The sequence below is a fragment of the Branchiostoma belcheri genome, unplaced genomic scaffold (genome assembly GCF_001625305.1).
Source record: "Branchiostoma belcheri isolate BF01 breed outbred unplaced genomic scaffold, Haploidv18h27 scaffold385, whole genome shotgun sequence".
Classification (NCBI taxonomy): Eukaryota; Metazoa; Chordata; class Leptocardii; order Amphioxiformes; family Branchiostomatidae; genus Branchiostoma; species Branchiostoma belcheri.
In genome coordinates this window covers 7787-23524 of record NW_017804004.1, presented here as the reverse complement: position 1 = coordinate 23524, position 15738 = coordinate 7787, and the positions used below count along the sequence as shown (strand labels likewise).

The 15738-nt window shown below is 43.5% G+C and overlaps 3 protein-coding genes across 3 annotated transcripts; 1 reads left to right on the top strand and 2 right to left on the bottom strand.

The window, feature by feature from the left end:
* Positions 1-1495: 1495 nt before the first annotated feature.
* Positions 1496-8675, bottom strand: LOC109476639 (general transcription factor 3C polypeptide 1-like). Its single transcript, XM_019777644.1, has 12 exons — positions 8258-8675; positions 7706-7770; positions 6948-7143; positions 6504-6639; positions 5953-6138; positions 5204-5445; positions 4754-4834; positions 4153-4369; positions 3268-3508; positions 2548-2740; positions 2036-2126; positions 1496-1685 (listed from the first exon to the last, which is right to left on the bottom strand). Exons 1-12 carry the CDS (start codon positions 8291-8293, stop codon positions 1594-1596), a joined length of 1776 nt encoding a protein of 591 aa, XP_019633203.1. The 5' UTR covers positions 8294-8675; the 3' UTR covers positions 1496-1593.
* Positions 8676-8969: 294 nt separating this feature from the next.
* LOC109476644 (26S proteasome non-ATPase regulatory subunit 10-like) lies at positions 8970-10819 on the bottom strand. Its single transcript, XM_019777648.1, has one exon. It carries the CDS (start codon positions 9878-9880, stop codon positions 9119-9121), a length of 762 nt encoding a protein of 253 aa, XP_019633207.1. The 5' UTR covers positions 9881-10819; the 3' UTR covers positions 8970-9118.
* A 371-nt stretch (positions 10820-11190) lies between these two features.
* Positions 11191-15737, top strand: LOC109476638 (the record flags this gene model as incomplete). The annotated part of the gene is made up of 2 exons (XM_019777643.1): positions 11191-13724; positions 13982-15737. Coding segments are annotated over exons 1-2 (3345 nt in total), but the record flags the coding sequence as incomplete, so codon positions are not given.
* Between the last annotated feature and the right edge of the window lies 1 nt (position 15738).

The following is a 15738-nucleotide window of genomic DNA, read 5'->3' as shown; positions in this document are numbered from 1 at the left end:
ATTTGTATTATATTTATATTATAATATTGTCTTATAATATTGTATTATATAGTTGATCATATTCTCCATCAAAAGACAGCCTTATCTTAGCAAAGAAAGCCATTCTATCATTTCCTCATAAATCATGCAAATGAGGTCCTTATTTGAATAAGTTATGTTTATTGATGTTCTCCTTCACTTAACTTTCAAATACCCCAAGTATGAAATTCCAGGCAGTTAGCATTATGGAATTATAACATTTTCTCATTAATTATGCAAATTAGGTGTTAATTTACATAATCAATATCTGCCTGTGTTTCTCTCGTTCTCAATTACATATGTCACAAGCTTGAATAGTCCTATAATGTAATGCAGCTGATTTATAGAATTTCGCCATTAATTATGTAAATTAGATCCAGATTTGCATAATTGTCACATAATTATGTCAAGCTTCACTTGAGCTACCTACATACCAAAATTCACGAAGATCCGTCCACCGGTTCTTGAGTTATCCTCTTTTGAATATTTTCAAACAAATAGCCCTGCAGTTCCTGAGCAAGCCGCTAGGGGGCCCAAACTCGTGTCACTTCTTCCCCAGCATGAGAGCTACCTACCATCCAAATTTCGTCACCCCAGCATATCTAGATCATGAGATATCAAAACCGGAAGTTCAGCTGCAGTACCATAACAAGCCGCTAGGGGGTCCAAAATCTAATCATTTCCAGGTCTCATCAAGACCTACCCACCTACCAAATATCAAGATAATCCATCTAAGCTTTCTCAAGTTATGCTGTTGACAGACAGACACACACACAGACACACAGACACACGGCCACGAAAACATAACCTTCTTGGCGAAGGTAATCAGGGGCCCCAAAACATTATTATATTATGCAATATTCATATAGAATTGTCTGGACATTTTTACGTGTGTACCGATCGTTGACGTAAAATGAACAAGGATATTTTTCAGAAGTATATTGTCCTTGGAATGAAATATTAAGATAAAACCTTAAAGTGGTTCTCAAAATCTAAAAGATTTGAAACACAAGTCGGGAGACCACATTCCATAGAAATACAAGGTATCAATCCGTTCTTTTGTCTTAAAACGCCTGATTGTGAATTAGAGTTCCGCGATCTTATACGTTTTCTAGCCTCCTTCGCAGTCTTGTTAATTGTCCAGTTACTAACGAACCGACAATAAAAGAAGACTTTTCAACATCTGACTTTTTATTTCCTTCGTTACTATTTTATTTCCACTTTAGACATTGAAGTGTTCTGGAGGATCTCAAAATAAACTAATGAAAAGGAATACAGTCTGAATGCAGACCACATGTACACATGTACAAAATAGAGAAGTTTATTTACAAAGCGGCTGAGTGAAACAAGGTCTTAAACATGGTGTGTCATCTACTACATGTATTATGAAGTTCATCTGTGTTGGTAGTTACATTTTAAGAGTTAAAACTTTTGATCCAACACGAAGAAGTTCTCTCACCTAGAGCTTTCGAACAGTCTCACTGGATCAGTCTACTGAGGAAGACCAGGGTGACTGGTCGAAAGCTCAAGGTGAGAGAACTTTGTGTTGGATCAAAAGTTTTAACAGTATGTCATCTATTCGTGATCCTGTGGCGGGATACTCTCAATCAGTCTGAGAATGGCGTCAGCTGTGGGCTCGTAGTAAACTTCAGCCTTGTCTCCTATGCCTGCAGATGAATAAAAAAGATTTACTGTAAAAACATTCTGGATGCATGGTCATGATTTAGTCTCCACCAGACTCCTTTGCAGGCTGAATAAATACTAGAAATCGGTCTGCAGGCAGGCAAATGGACCCTCTCTGGCCAGCCCACTTCTCTGGCCAATTAAATCCCTTGTGTAGGCAGATTTCTACTATTTATTCAGCCTGGAAAGGAGTCTGGTGGAGACTAGTCAAGATTAGTGCAACTTGATAATTGACAATTGTTTATTAAAATTGAGGCTAAGTTAACCTACAAGGCTGGTTTATGTTTCAAATACATGAAACAAACATTCAAATGTAGTGAAAGAGTGGGTTCACCTTCTACCAGTGAGACAGGTTCTGAGAAGAGCTTGGCTTTTGGAGCCGTCCTGATGTGTCTGGCAGTGATACAGCCCATGGACTCCAGCATCTAGGAAACAAGACATTCTCATCATACAGCTATCTCTAACCATGACTAACACATCTGATTTGGCCCCTTGCTCCCCCCTCATATGGTTCCTCCAGCCAGCTCTATCCAGGGCCATAGTTTCATTTATTCTGAAGAAAATGGACAAAATATATGAAATCGTTTCATAGAAAAACAGCTCCAGACAGCGCATTCATTGCATGACCTTAATCTGCACCTTGGCAGAACGTACTGTACCTGCGTTAAACACGGTTTTCGTTGGACGTTTGGATCACAATTTTGCCTGTTCCAGAGGATATCTGTTCCAACATAACATTTGGAAACTACAGACGGGATGTTAACCTTATACATGCGAATATGACCTTATATGAGACTTTCTGCCGAAGTGCTACCATTGTCAACCTGTAGGGGCTATATTACTCACCTGCAGTAGCTGCAGTGCTGCCATCCCAGGCATGACAGTGTGGATCTGCCACAGCACCGCAGCCTGTGATATCCCGGGTTTCTGCAGGATCAGCAGCAGCAGGCCCTGCAGCATGTTCTGCAGAACTCTCCCGTTCACCGATCCGTCCACTGCACGCCACGGGCGGCTCAGGAACGCAACAGGCTCGTACACACTATAAGCAGGAATAGGGGAGCATGCCTTATAATATTATCTAGACTATGCATGATGTACAGAGTGACTAATGTAGTGATGGACGTGCCAACCACTAAGTTTCTGATACCAGCCCAGAAAAGAACAAGAAATAGTCATGCCTTCAAATATCAGATTTATCAACCAAGAATTGAGGTGTTCAAAAACTCATATTTTTCCAACAAAATGAAACATTGTCTATCAGTCAAACAGATTTACCTTTAACCTACAATTTATGTTTACATTTTTTTCCACCTGGCACTTCTACAGTTTTTTTCAGATAAAGGTTTCAATTCAGTGTTCTTAGTGATAGCAGACATGCTTTTAGTACCAATGTACACGGTGCAACTTGCAGTTACCGGTACATTTTGATGCAAGTATAGATCAAGTGGTCGAAAGAACACAGTGTCACACAACTACTGCCCTCCAATCAGAAACGTACATCAGATTCTGTACCTGAGCCCTTATGATAACATCACAACCATCCAAAGTTATTACACATAGTCTTACCCATATTTGGATGCCTGCATCTGGACCTGTAGTTCTGAATCCGGTCTGTCCCTCCTTCTTCCTGGAGTCGGCGCCTTAGCCACACGGGGTCTTAACTTCCTCTCCTCCGTACTCCCTTCTTTGCCATCTTTCTCAGGAGCCAAGACGTCTGCATCCTTGGTGATACCTGCATCTCCAGTGTCTGGAGGGGACTTGTTGGTGGAGTCTTCCTGCAGTTGTTGGTCTGGTCTTGTCTGTCCATCTACAGATTCAGATTCAGATTTATTGTAATCGACTTGCATGTCACATACAGCATTGCATGATAAATATCAATCAGACTCTAAAACTGGACTGTACAGATAGAGTCTGGGTTGTACACCTACTGTACTGTTTTTATAGTTGTTGTAAATATATATTTTTTGACATTTTATCTTGTAAATATCAACGCCATTCAGGCAACATTGAATGTCATGTTTGTCTGTTATGTTTGATATCTTACTAAAGAATTGAATTGAATTGAAATATGAAATGTTAAATTTCCATTAAAATCATACATAATAATGGGATCATTTAGAGCAAATTACAAAAAGATAACAGCACACATTTAAAACATATTTAAAGGCAAGCATGAAAGTTAATCTCAGTTAAAAATACATAAAGATAATTACTGTTCTCCAACTCAACGAAAATAACTCAACATGGCTAAAAGTCACATGTCAACAGCACTTGGGTCATAAAGCTGATGAAGACTGAGCGATTCAGTCCAATATTTCTGGTGAGTCATTTTCGTTGTTGACTTGGAAAACAGTTTAATTTTCTTCATATTTAAAGGCAGTTGAAACAAGTCGGCATATATAATCATTAAAAACAAGAAGATAAAATTCCTCAATGTTTCTCCACTTGTACCTTCAGAAGGCTCCCCAGTCTGTGCTGTTGGTCTAGCAGCCTGCGGGATGTGTGTAACGTGCAGGACTGTGTCGACATCCCTCGAGGTTCCCGGGCGCGACGTCGCGTCTGTCCCCGGGCTGGTTGCCATGGTTACCAGTCGTGAAGAGTGCATGAACCACGGCCCACAATGCTCGGCTGTCACCAGTCGCGGCTCGTGGATCCCAACTTCTATGCACTAGAAAATAAAATCAAATTCCTTTTCAGGGCTTCCATATAGCACAAATCTTGGTTCAAACTCAATGTAAAGTTTACATAGGTTATCACTGTCCCTCCGTGTATAGTTTCATCAGGTTGGTAAGTTTACTAAATAAAGAGACTCTTTTTACACAACCAAGTGTTTTATTCAGCCGATGTTTCGGTGACCGTCTGTCACATCTATAGCAGCGACACATGTGCTGCAGTGCAATGTGAACCAGTCAGAATAGCCCTGAGGAAGGTGACAGACGGTCACCGAAATGTCGGCTGTCAATATAACACTTGGTTGTGTAAAAAGAGTCTCTTTAATTTGTTTGCCTTACAATAGTACATCAACAGAAAAAAGTTCATTGTGTAGTCTTACCATTTCAAATCTGAGCAGCATATTGATATGGTCATCTGTGCGGAACTTGGAACCTTCTTGCACTGCATTCTGAAACTTGGACTGCAGAGACAGAACAAAGAACATCGTCAAGATTACACATTCAGACAAATTGTTTTAAAATGGACTAATCTTTATATATTATGGATCCATAGACATTAATTGTGGAAAGAAAGAAATATCTAACCTTTTAATGGAATGGTAAACCAGATAAACATATTGATCAAAAACATTCAACTACATTAAAAAAGGAAATGAGAAGAAGCCGAACCTCTGCATTAGAGTAGTTTTAGAGCTAGTTAGATTTAGTTTCAGTAGTCCTGTTTTATATACCTTTCATCTGTTCACCTGTACTTACTGGTAGCCCGACAGGGCATGAATATACAATAAAGGTTATTCCGGTATTAAAGGCAAGCAGTTAGAAATCTTCACCTGTAGGTCTAGCAGACAAATTCTTAGTCCCTCTCCAGTCTCGATGTAGTCATAGATGTCCCTGAGCCTCTGTACGTCCTGCTCCGAGTACAGGAAGTCCTGCCTGCAGAGGGAGACAAACTCTGGCCAGGGCAGCGCGTTGTTGGCAGGGTCCTGACCGCTCGCTGAAGGGTCTGTCAGGAGGAAGTTAGGCAGGGACATGGGACTGGTGCTGCTGCCTTGGAGCTGGTCTTCATTGTGAGCTAAAGAGAGAGAGAGAGTGATTTATCATAAAAATAAAGTTACTGTCATTCAGCAGGCGAACACAATATGGAAGACTTTAGTGTACTGTTAGGCATATGCTGTGTCCGGCACTAAAAGGCATCCAATGCAGTCTTTAGGGCTTGGACACCTGATTTGTCAAAGCCAATATTCTAGTCACTTATCTTCATACTGAGTTGAAATCACACTATCCCCCAAATGAATATTGACCTTCATGGAGAAATAATTCCCAAAATTCTGACGGAAAATGGTTACTGAAAGGGCCCTGGGCTGGTCTTTAGGGTACCACCCAGAAACTAAAGGGCTCATCTTGGGGCTTGTTTCTGCAGTTTTAAATGCCCAAAGTATGAAATACTGATTGAAATTTACTAATGTGAAGCAGTATGTGTCTTATGTATCTCATAAAGATTGCCTTATTCCAGGCAATATTTCCAGTTTTGCTGCCCTGAAATCGCATTGGATGCCTTTAAACTGTGTCAGTTTCGTACTGTTTCTGTGCTCCTCGCTGTGGAACAGTCTGCGCGGCAGCCTCATGTTGATGGTACAGGAGTTGATGACGATGTTGTCGGTTGGTTCCAGGTTGCGCAGGCTGAGAATGGCAGGTGCAGTACCGCTACGAGCCGCTAGGACCTTCGTCCGCGATGACCGAGTCGCAAGAGGGAGACTTACAGCACCTGAAGAATATGAAGTACAATAAAAGCCAATTAATTGCACCACGGTTGTTTGCACACTCCAAGTCTACCAAGTCCCCAAATCCCAAACCGTTTCCCATCCACTCCATTGTTAGTGAGATCAGCTTTCTGCACTGTGCAGTAAGCCAATTGCCAGCTAAATGCACCAAAATTTGTCATACATCGATTGAAGCAATCAACAGCATCATGCATCAGCTGATGATTTATTTTGAAAACACAGTGAAATGTCAGAATTGATATCTAATTGATACCTCATGGTTTTGTTAAGTTTTTTGGTAGGTTTTGAAATGCCTCTTGTTCTACAATATTCAATATCTTGCCACAACTGGCTGGGAAACCCTAAGTACCTGTGTTGGAATTTTCCGTGTCCCCCTCAGAATCCGACCCTTCCTTGCTGGCAGTCTTCCTGGCTTCCTTCGCAGGGGTTTCCATGGAGCTGTCAATCACCACGATGTTCTCTGGGATGTCAACTGTGTAGGACAGCTACAAGCAAGAAATGAAGTGAAGGTTGTTTCTTTTTCTTTATTCTTTATTTCAGGTAAAAAAAATCACCATAAAATACAACACAGCTTATATTGTTACTGGGTCGGAAGAAAGAGTTCCTGTAGAAGGCGTCTGATCTTAGTAAGCGAATGATGATTGCATTATGGGCAGAAAATAATCGCTCTAAGAAAGAGTAACAAATCCTCCTCCACCTAGTTTCAAATGTGTCAGTATAGTGGTTAAAACAAACATCTCTTTTAAACAAAAGTAGTGTGGCATTGAATAGCCATAGGATTTTTTTTCTGTACCTGATTTGTCGCGAGAAGTGAGAAGACACAGGCAGTCTGTCCCCCCGCCCCCTCGCTGGGGAACTCCACCCCCTGCCCCTCTGCCCCCTCCTCCCCCTCCGCCCCCCTGGCTCTGTCCTGCTTGAGTCTGGTGAGCAGCTGGTGTGCCTCAGGAAACACACTGCTGGGGATGGCCTGCTGGAACGGGCGCTCTGCTCTGGAGGGGGAGGGAAACAGGTGGTTTTGAGATTACATGAATTTTCATTGCATAGTTATTGGTTGTCACAATATGATAATATTTATTGCATAGTTATTGGTTGTCACAATGTGATAATATTTCTGCATAGTTATTGGTTGTGATAATAGTTTATTGCATAGTTTATATATTCTAAGCATGTTGGTAGAATGTACTGTGCCTGTGAGAAACCAGGATTTGCCATGTTTTTTTTATGTTGGTCAATATTGGATCATAATTTTGCTTGCAGACAATATCTTTTCTGACACAACATTTGAAAACTATACACAGGGACTGGAGATCTACATGTACATGTTTTTGTAACTGTGTGATAGAAGCGCCAAGGCAAGGCATAGTACATGTACATGTAAGTGTTTCCATGTTTGATTTTGGAGTCTTCCTAAAACAGTATGTATTTTCAAAAGCCAACAAATATTATAACACAGTTCTGTCAGAATCTGAAAGTCTAGTAATAGGTACACTAAAAGAATAATGATAGTAACCTTACTTACAATAGTATGATAGTAGTACATGTATTACTTACATTGCTGACAGCTTATACCCTATTGCAGCCATAGGAACAGCACGGACCTTGGACTTAGGTGCAATCTGTGTGGGGTTGAAACACACAGACATGTGAAGAGTCACCCTCATTAAAACTGTTCCACCAAAAATCTTCAAAATGGTACATGTACATACTGCTTTCCAGCTTAGCACTCAGCACTTATAAGAATGAGTATGGGAGTTATATACACACATAGTGATGCAAATGGACTAGCCCACTGCTGTAGTATTCTGGCATAGCTTTGTGGCCCAAGGGCTGAGGAAATGGAGATGAGCACTGCCCTATATACCATAATGTGTGGCATGTTTTATATCAAGATTTTCATGTGCTAAGAGCAATTGAATCCAAATCACTGGAGAAGGTTGACGTGAGAGTGATTGAAAATTCAGGGGAAGGTAAGCTACTTTTGCTTCTATTGAACAAAAGCATCAAACTTCATCATGGTATATAACAAGACAGATAAGCTTTCATGGCATCAAGATTTCAATTTTTTGTTCATCCACAAGTATTACAATGTCATGTACTGCTCACCCCTTTGCTCTGGTTGACCAGGCCCTGTTTCTTCATGGATAGAAAGGCCCTCTCCAGAAACAGTGTTGGGATACTTGTTGAACAGCTTGTACGCCAGGAAGGCAAACCTGGTCTTGTCACTTTCTGACGCTAAGCTTTATAACAGGCTTGAACAGTGTAAGAACAAAGGTAACATTCTAGTTTATAGTAACAACAATAAACATTCTACAAACAAGAAACAACAGCCTTCACTACTCTATTGCTGCTAGCCTATCACGACAAAGCTAAGAGCCTACATCCAGCTACATGTATCTACATATTCAACAGATAGTCCAAACCAAAAGAAATCATGTACTACATACAAGAACAACATTCTACAATAACATTAGGCCACACCGACTTAATTTTATGGATGACATCCGCGCGCGCATTGATTTTCGCCTGTCGCCCTCAATAAAAAAAAAAAAAAAGAATCATCTCCACCGAGGCTCTGGCCTGGCTCTAGGCCTGGGTAGTCCATGCTAGTCAGCGACAAAACGGAGCCGAGCACCCAAGCTATCGAATTCGAAGCTCCACGACTCAAGAACTCAGTACATAAGTATAGTACCGATTCATAAATGCCACAAAAAGCCAGCATGTGCCGGCTTGTCGTATACGTCACTATGTACTGTCGGGAATTCACAATACCAGCTTTGTATTCCTGTGGTTCAGTAGCATTTTTATTTTTGGCCGGAATTTTTTTTTATTCGCCCGCGCGCACTAGTTTGGGGGTCTTCAGAGGATGTCATCCATAAAATTAAATCGGTATGGCCTTATCCTGTCCATAACATACATTGCTACAGAATACAATCTAAATGCACGCAACGCATCTTTAAAAGAGTTTCACAGAACATTTTTGAAGAGAAGAAAGTTTTTCATAGGAGTTGGGAGGGGGAAGTCTTGGATAACATTGTCCTCCGACCTCACTTGTTCCAGTGTTGTGTGTATCTTCAGCCTACAGAGTCGCTGCAGGCTTGGGTGGTGTTTCTCATGTCCTGACAACAGTTCCTGGCACTTACTGCCACTCGCAGCCACCTCAGCTGGCGTCTTTCCGTTCCTGTCCTTAGCGTTAAAATCTGCTCCTGCTAGTAAAAGCAGCTCAACCTCGCGCACTGAGTTTTCCTGGGCAGCCCTGTGTAGTGGTGTCTGCCCATAGATGTCTTTAGCGTTAATGTCAGCCCCGAATTCCAGCAACAGCTTGGTGGCGGCAAAGCACCCCTTTTCTACAGCGTAGTGCAGCGCTGTCAACCCTCGGTATGTTTTCATCGAGGCGTTCGCTCCTCTGTCCAACAGCAAACTGATCACGTTATTCTTGTTGTTAGACTGCGCAGCAAAATGAATGGCAGCCCAGCCGTACGGATCCCGCGCACGCAAGGAACGTCCGCAATTCCCCATTCTCAGCAGGATATCCACGACCTTTAAGTGCCCGTTCTTCACAGCGCGGTGTAGCGCGGTCCTTCCGTCAATGTCACGGAGGTCTAAGATACGGTCAACATTGCTGTTCAGAAGCTGGGCGACTTTCCTGTGGTGTCCCGCTGAAGCGGCGGTGATCAGGGATTTTCTTGTTTTCTTGTTCCTCATACTTCTGTGAAAGGAATAAAACATGACTGTTATATTATATCCAATCCTACTTAGGCTAAGCTATACATGTTTGTACCTTGGCTATAAACCTGACTGCCCGTCTTTGAACTGCCTCTAACTTGTCAACTAGGGTGTTGCTTTGTGCGTGCTGGCGTACCTGAGGATCCCAGACTGACCAGTGATGTGTATGCCCGTTCCCTTACCTCCTTGTTAGCCCCCCTCAGGTTACGCCTCAGGAACCTGACAGGAATGTGTTTGTAAGTGCCAACTTCCAATTTCGAATTTGCCGCCTCTAGCTTAGTACATATGTGATAGATTAGATTCCCGCCAAAATCCCTACCCCCCTGAACTCCAGGGAGGGGAGCCCCGTCCGGCTGGGGCAGAGAGACAGAAAAGAAATCAGGCTTCCAGAGAGGAAGAAACCAGGCTTCCAGAGAGGAAGAATTCACAAGCAGAAACACAGTGCACAGGGCACGAGAAGAGGCAGTGCATAAGGAATACTCAAGAGGACTGAAGGCAGTCAGCGGATAGAGGACAAACCAGTTTTTTACCTGACAATTTCTGACATTCGGACATTCCGACAAGAAAACATCTTTGGCCTACATCTCGCACCTCAACATCGGTACCAGTGGATATGTGGGAGCAGTTGGATTAGGGAACTAAAGCACACGGGATATAATCAAGGACACATTCAAGATCATCGCACATTCAGGACTTTCAGAAGGAACAATTAGACAGGACAGTGTAGCAGAATCTTGATGAGGCGGCTTCGTTTGTATCACCACTAACCCTACTGATTAAAACAGCATCCACAAGGTAGGCCAGTCTGATATTGTCTGAGTTCCTTCTCTATCTGCCGGCTGAAGCAGGGCCACGGAAACAATCAGTAAAACAGGAAGGCCGTGGCGCTGCACTTAGGCCACACCAAGTAAATTTTATGGATGACGTCCTCTGGAGACCCTAAATCTAATGCGAGAGGGCGAAAAAAAAACAAGAAGGGCCCTAAAAAACAAGATGCCTAGATTAGAAATGTACTAAGAGACGACAAATGTTAGGACACAAATTGAATGAGGTGACACAGTGTAACAAGCAAGAAGTCTTTTATTCATCATCAAAACAGCAATAAATCAGGTGGAACAGTCGACAGTGAAAAATTTTCTGTTCTGTTCCGACACCTCGCGTTACGGGTTTCACGTCAATCTGACGATTTGCGACACTGCCGTGACTTTGGTCATAGTTACAGGAAGCAAAATTTCTTGTTTTTTTTTCTAGGAAGAGGCCAAAATCAATGCGCGCGCGGACGTCATCCATAAAATTTACTTGGTGTGGCCTTACAGTAAAAAACTGGTGTGTGTCTTCGACGGAAGTTACATCGAAGAAGTAAAGGACTGTTTGCAATTACAGTAAAGACTAGTTGCAATTAGGTCACTAGAGGTCCATAGAAGTTGGAATCTACGAGAAGAAACAAGGCTTGGAACTTTGCATGGCACGTAAGAGTGCATGAGAAAACTCCAAGAAAGTGTTTGCTTTATCAAGAGAGATCTAGTGAAAGTTGTGCAGAACAAAGGGTTTCTTGAGCTGAGAAATCTTATCTGCTAGCCGTGCTGATCGCTTGACATGTAGGAATGCTGACTTGATTAATGACCTCGCCCACGAGAGAAGCAGCAGAACCCTCCTGCACAAGGGAACCTTACCGTAAAACAGCTAATTGAAGCAACTTCGGTTTTGGAGGTAAAGATTTCAGTATTTCCGAGCACAAAAGCCATTTCAGCAACACATAGACACTGTGTTGAGAAAAACCCATAGGATCATAGCATACAAAGGCTCCCATACGGACATTTGGGAGAAGTTTAGTCGTACATGATTGACAGGCCAGATGGCTTAAGCAGATGTGAAGGTCATACTTCCACACACACTGCTAGAAGACTACCGTAAGTCTGCAAATTCAAGAAGGACTATTCCACCTAAAGGCGGTAAAATGAGGAACTGTCAAGTGCAAGACCATTGAATATCATTGTATTGTGCGGCACACTTGAACACACAGGTTCAACAGCAAACTAATCGGAACTGTTGGAAAAGATTTGTAGTTTACGAGTACACTTACTGGAAGCTACATGATTGACATGGCAAAAGGTGCCTGTTAGGCTAGAAGAAATTCTAGAGGCCTGTGCTGAATCAGACAGGAGAACTGTGGAATACCGTAAGGACTCAAATAAAGGAGTACAAATTAAACAGTTGTAATTAGGCCTCTCGCAGCGAAAAATTGGAGCCATTTGGAAATGGCTGATAAGAAGTCAGAGGAGGACCGCTCTACAGTCAGAGAAGACAGACATGTAGAGGAGGAAACAGAAGGTTTACAAAAACGAGTACCTAAGAAAGCTGACTGGGTCAGTGAAGAAGAAAGTAGAAGAAAGAAGACTCACAGATCGACAGTTCTGGGCCGACTAACGCACAAATCAAACGTGCTAAAATCGTTAATGGAACGGAACGACTTATCGGAGGTACAGAAAGGTATGGAAGAGTGGCAGAAGGCCTACTGTGACCTTGAAGAGGCCAGTGGTGATTACCAGACCACTCTAGATGCAGATCAGCTGAAGGAAGACACAGAGAAATGGGTAGGACCACGCTTTGCAGAGTTAGATCAGTTCAGAGACAGGGTCCATGAGTGGATTAACCTGACTTCAGAGAAAGAAGAAGAGACGGGCATCAAACCGTCCGACAGTGTGTCACAAGCATGCTCGCAAAGTTCCAGTGTTGCCTCAAGCGCTAGGCTGAGAGCAGAATTAAGAAGGGCTGAGTTGAGGGAAAAGGCGGCTGCCTTGGACCAGAAGATGAAACTGCAAGAGAAGGAGTTCCAAATAAAAAGAGAAGAGATGGAGCTCAGAAGGCAGCAGGAGCTGCTAGAGGTTAGAACCGAAATGGCACAAGAGGAGGCCAAGCTCAAGGTTATTGACAACTTTGAGGCATACGGTCAGCCAAAGCCAAGGATCCGCCTACCTTTTGAGCCGCCAACTAGTGAGCATCAAAGGGAAAGAAGTGACCAGTTCAGGACGGCCCCGACAGTGAAGGAGGAGCCCTATCAAACATCCCTGAACCCGGAAGCAGCTAGCTTCACAATGACAAATCGTAGCGACAGGGAAAAACAGAATTCCCCGACACCAGAAGAATTCCTTCAAGGTCTGGTAAACCAACAAGCAGAGGTTACCAAGTTAATGATGGAACATAACAAGAAAAGCAGCTTGCCAACAAGGGCAATTATTTCATTTGAAGGCGACCCCCTGAGCTATACCCAGTTTATAAAGGCATTTAAGCATGCCATAGAGGATAAAACACAGGACCCAGAAGACAGGCTTCATTATCTGGGGCAGTATACCAGGGGAGAAGCCAGGGAGTTGGTAACAAGTTGCGTCCTGATGGACCCCGAAGAAGGCTTTAAAGAAGCAAAGAGATTGCTAGAGGAACGGTATGGTACGCCATTTAAAGTATCACGGGCGTATGCTGAAGAGGCAAAGAGATGGTCGGAAATCAAGCATGATGACAAGCCTGCCTTGAGGAAGTTCAGTCTCTTCCTTACAAAATGCCTGAACGCAATGAAGGGAGATCAGTATCTCCAAGAGCTGGACCACTACACCAACATCGCTCTCTTGGTCGGAAAACTTCCTTACCGACTGAAGGAAAGATGGCGACGTAAGTCGCACGACATCCAACGGCAAGGAAGGGTTAAGTTCAAGGACTTAGTAGACTTCGTCAAACAAGAAGAACAAGTATCATCGAATGACATATTTGATGACAAGTCAGCCAAGGAGTCATTCAAACGAAATCCAGGAACCCGTTACCAAAGGGACCGAGCAAAGGCTCTAGCCTGGCGGTAACGACGGAGCCAAACCAAAACAGAGCATTCTGCCAGTTTTGCAACTCGGAAAGCCACGGCTTAGCTGTGTGTAAGAAGTTGGGCGGAAAGCCGTACAAAGAGCGTCTGGACTACGTGAAACAGAAAGGCTTGTGTTACGGATGCTTGAACGGCACTAATCATCTAGCCAAAGAGTGCTAGGAAAAAAGCAACCTGCACAACTTGTCAAATGCAGCACCCGACAGTTTTACACCGAGACACACCTCACAAACAAGCGTCAGTGGATGTGTAAAGCATTCGAGCAGGGAGGGTGTGCCGTCCATCATTCCCGTAGCAGTACGCAGCAAGAAGTCAGGAAAGACTGTGCAGACCTATGCACTCCTCGACAACGGAAGTGACGTAGTGATCTGTACAGAAGCCTTGAAAAGGCAGTTGAAGTCAAAAGGAAGAGAAACTAAGTTGTCCCTCAGCACCATAAATGGCACCAAAGAGGTGAAAAGCGAAGTATTGGGCGACTTGGAAGTGCTGGACATGGAAAGGAATAATTGTATTCCGATCCCTACCGCCTACGTGCAGGAGAAGATACCAGTTTCCAAGGAACGCATTATCTCGACAGAGGATCTAGAGGCTTGGCCGTACCTCAGGGAAGTAGAGATGCCCAAAATTAACGCAGATATTGGCTTGCTGATTGGTAACAACGTGCAGAGCGCCATGGAGCCATGGCGTATTATCAACAGTCAAGAAGGGGGACCTTACGCAATCAAGACATTGCTGGGATGGTCCGTTAATGGTCCTCTCATGGGGGCCAGTGATGGGAAGATGGCAAGTGTCAACCGGATCAGTCTCGAACAGCAGTTGACCCAGTACTTCAACAACGACTTCAACGAGAAGATTGAAGACAAGAAAGAGATGTCTGTAGAAGATCAAAGGTTCATGAACATCATGTCAGAAGGGACGAAGAAAGAAGAGGGTCACTATCAAGTACCTCTACCCTTCAGAAACAGCAGACCAGTTCTACCAAACAACAAGTCAGTTGCCCTACAAAGAGCAAAACATCTGCAGAAGAAGATGTCCAAAGACGAGAAGTTCAAGGAAGACTATGTACAGTTCGTGCAAACTGTGATAGAAAGAGGATATGCGGAAAAGGTGCCATCAGAAGAAATGGAAACGGAAGATACAAATGGTGGCAAAGTGTGGTACATACCCCATCATGGAGTGTACCATCCACAAAAGAAGAAGATAAGAGTCGTCTTCGACTGTGCCGCACCGTATGCAGGCACATCCCTGAACAAAGAGCTACTACAAGGTCCAGACCTGACCAGTACTCTGGTTGGCGTGTTGACCCGATTCAGGCAAGAGCCCGTGGCCTTGATGGCAGACATAGAAGCAATGTTCTCCCAAGTCAAGGTACCAGTAGAAGACAGAGACTACCTACGTTTCCTTTGGTGGCCAGAAGGCAACTTAGACAAGCCACTACAAGAGTACCGGATGGCAGTACATGTATTTGGGGCGACATCTTCGCCAAGTTGTGCAAGTTTTGCGTTAAAGAAGTTGGCTGAGGACGGAGAAGGCCGATACACAGAAGAAGTATTGGAATCAATCCGGAACAACTTCTACGTTGACGACTTGCTCAAATCTACCTCCACAGTCACAGAAGGAGGACATTTAGCCAAGGACATGCGGGAAGCATGTAAAGAAGGAGGATTCAGACTTACCAAGTGGGTAAGCAACAGTCGAGAGGTACTCAAGACCGTACCAGTAGCAGAGATGTCAGAAGAAGTTAGGGACCTGAATCTCGACCTTGACACAATGCCAGTGGAACGCACATTGGGCATGCTATGGAATGTGCAGACAGATACCTTGGGCTTTCGCAACGTCGTAAAAGACAAACCGGCGACCAAGAGGGGAATTCTGTCTACAGTAAGCTCGATGTATGACCCCCTAGGGTTGATTGCTCCTGCCACGCTGCAACCCAAACTGCTCTTACAAGACCTGTGCAGGGAAGGGACAACTTGGGATGAGGAGATTCCAG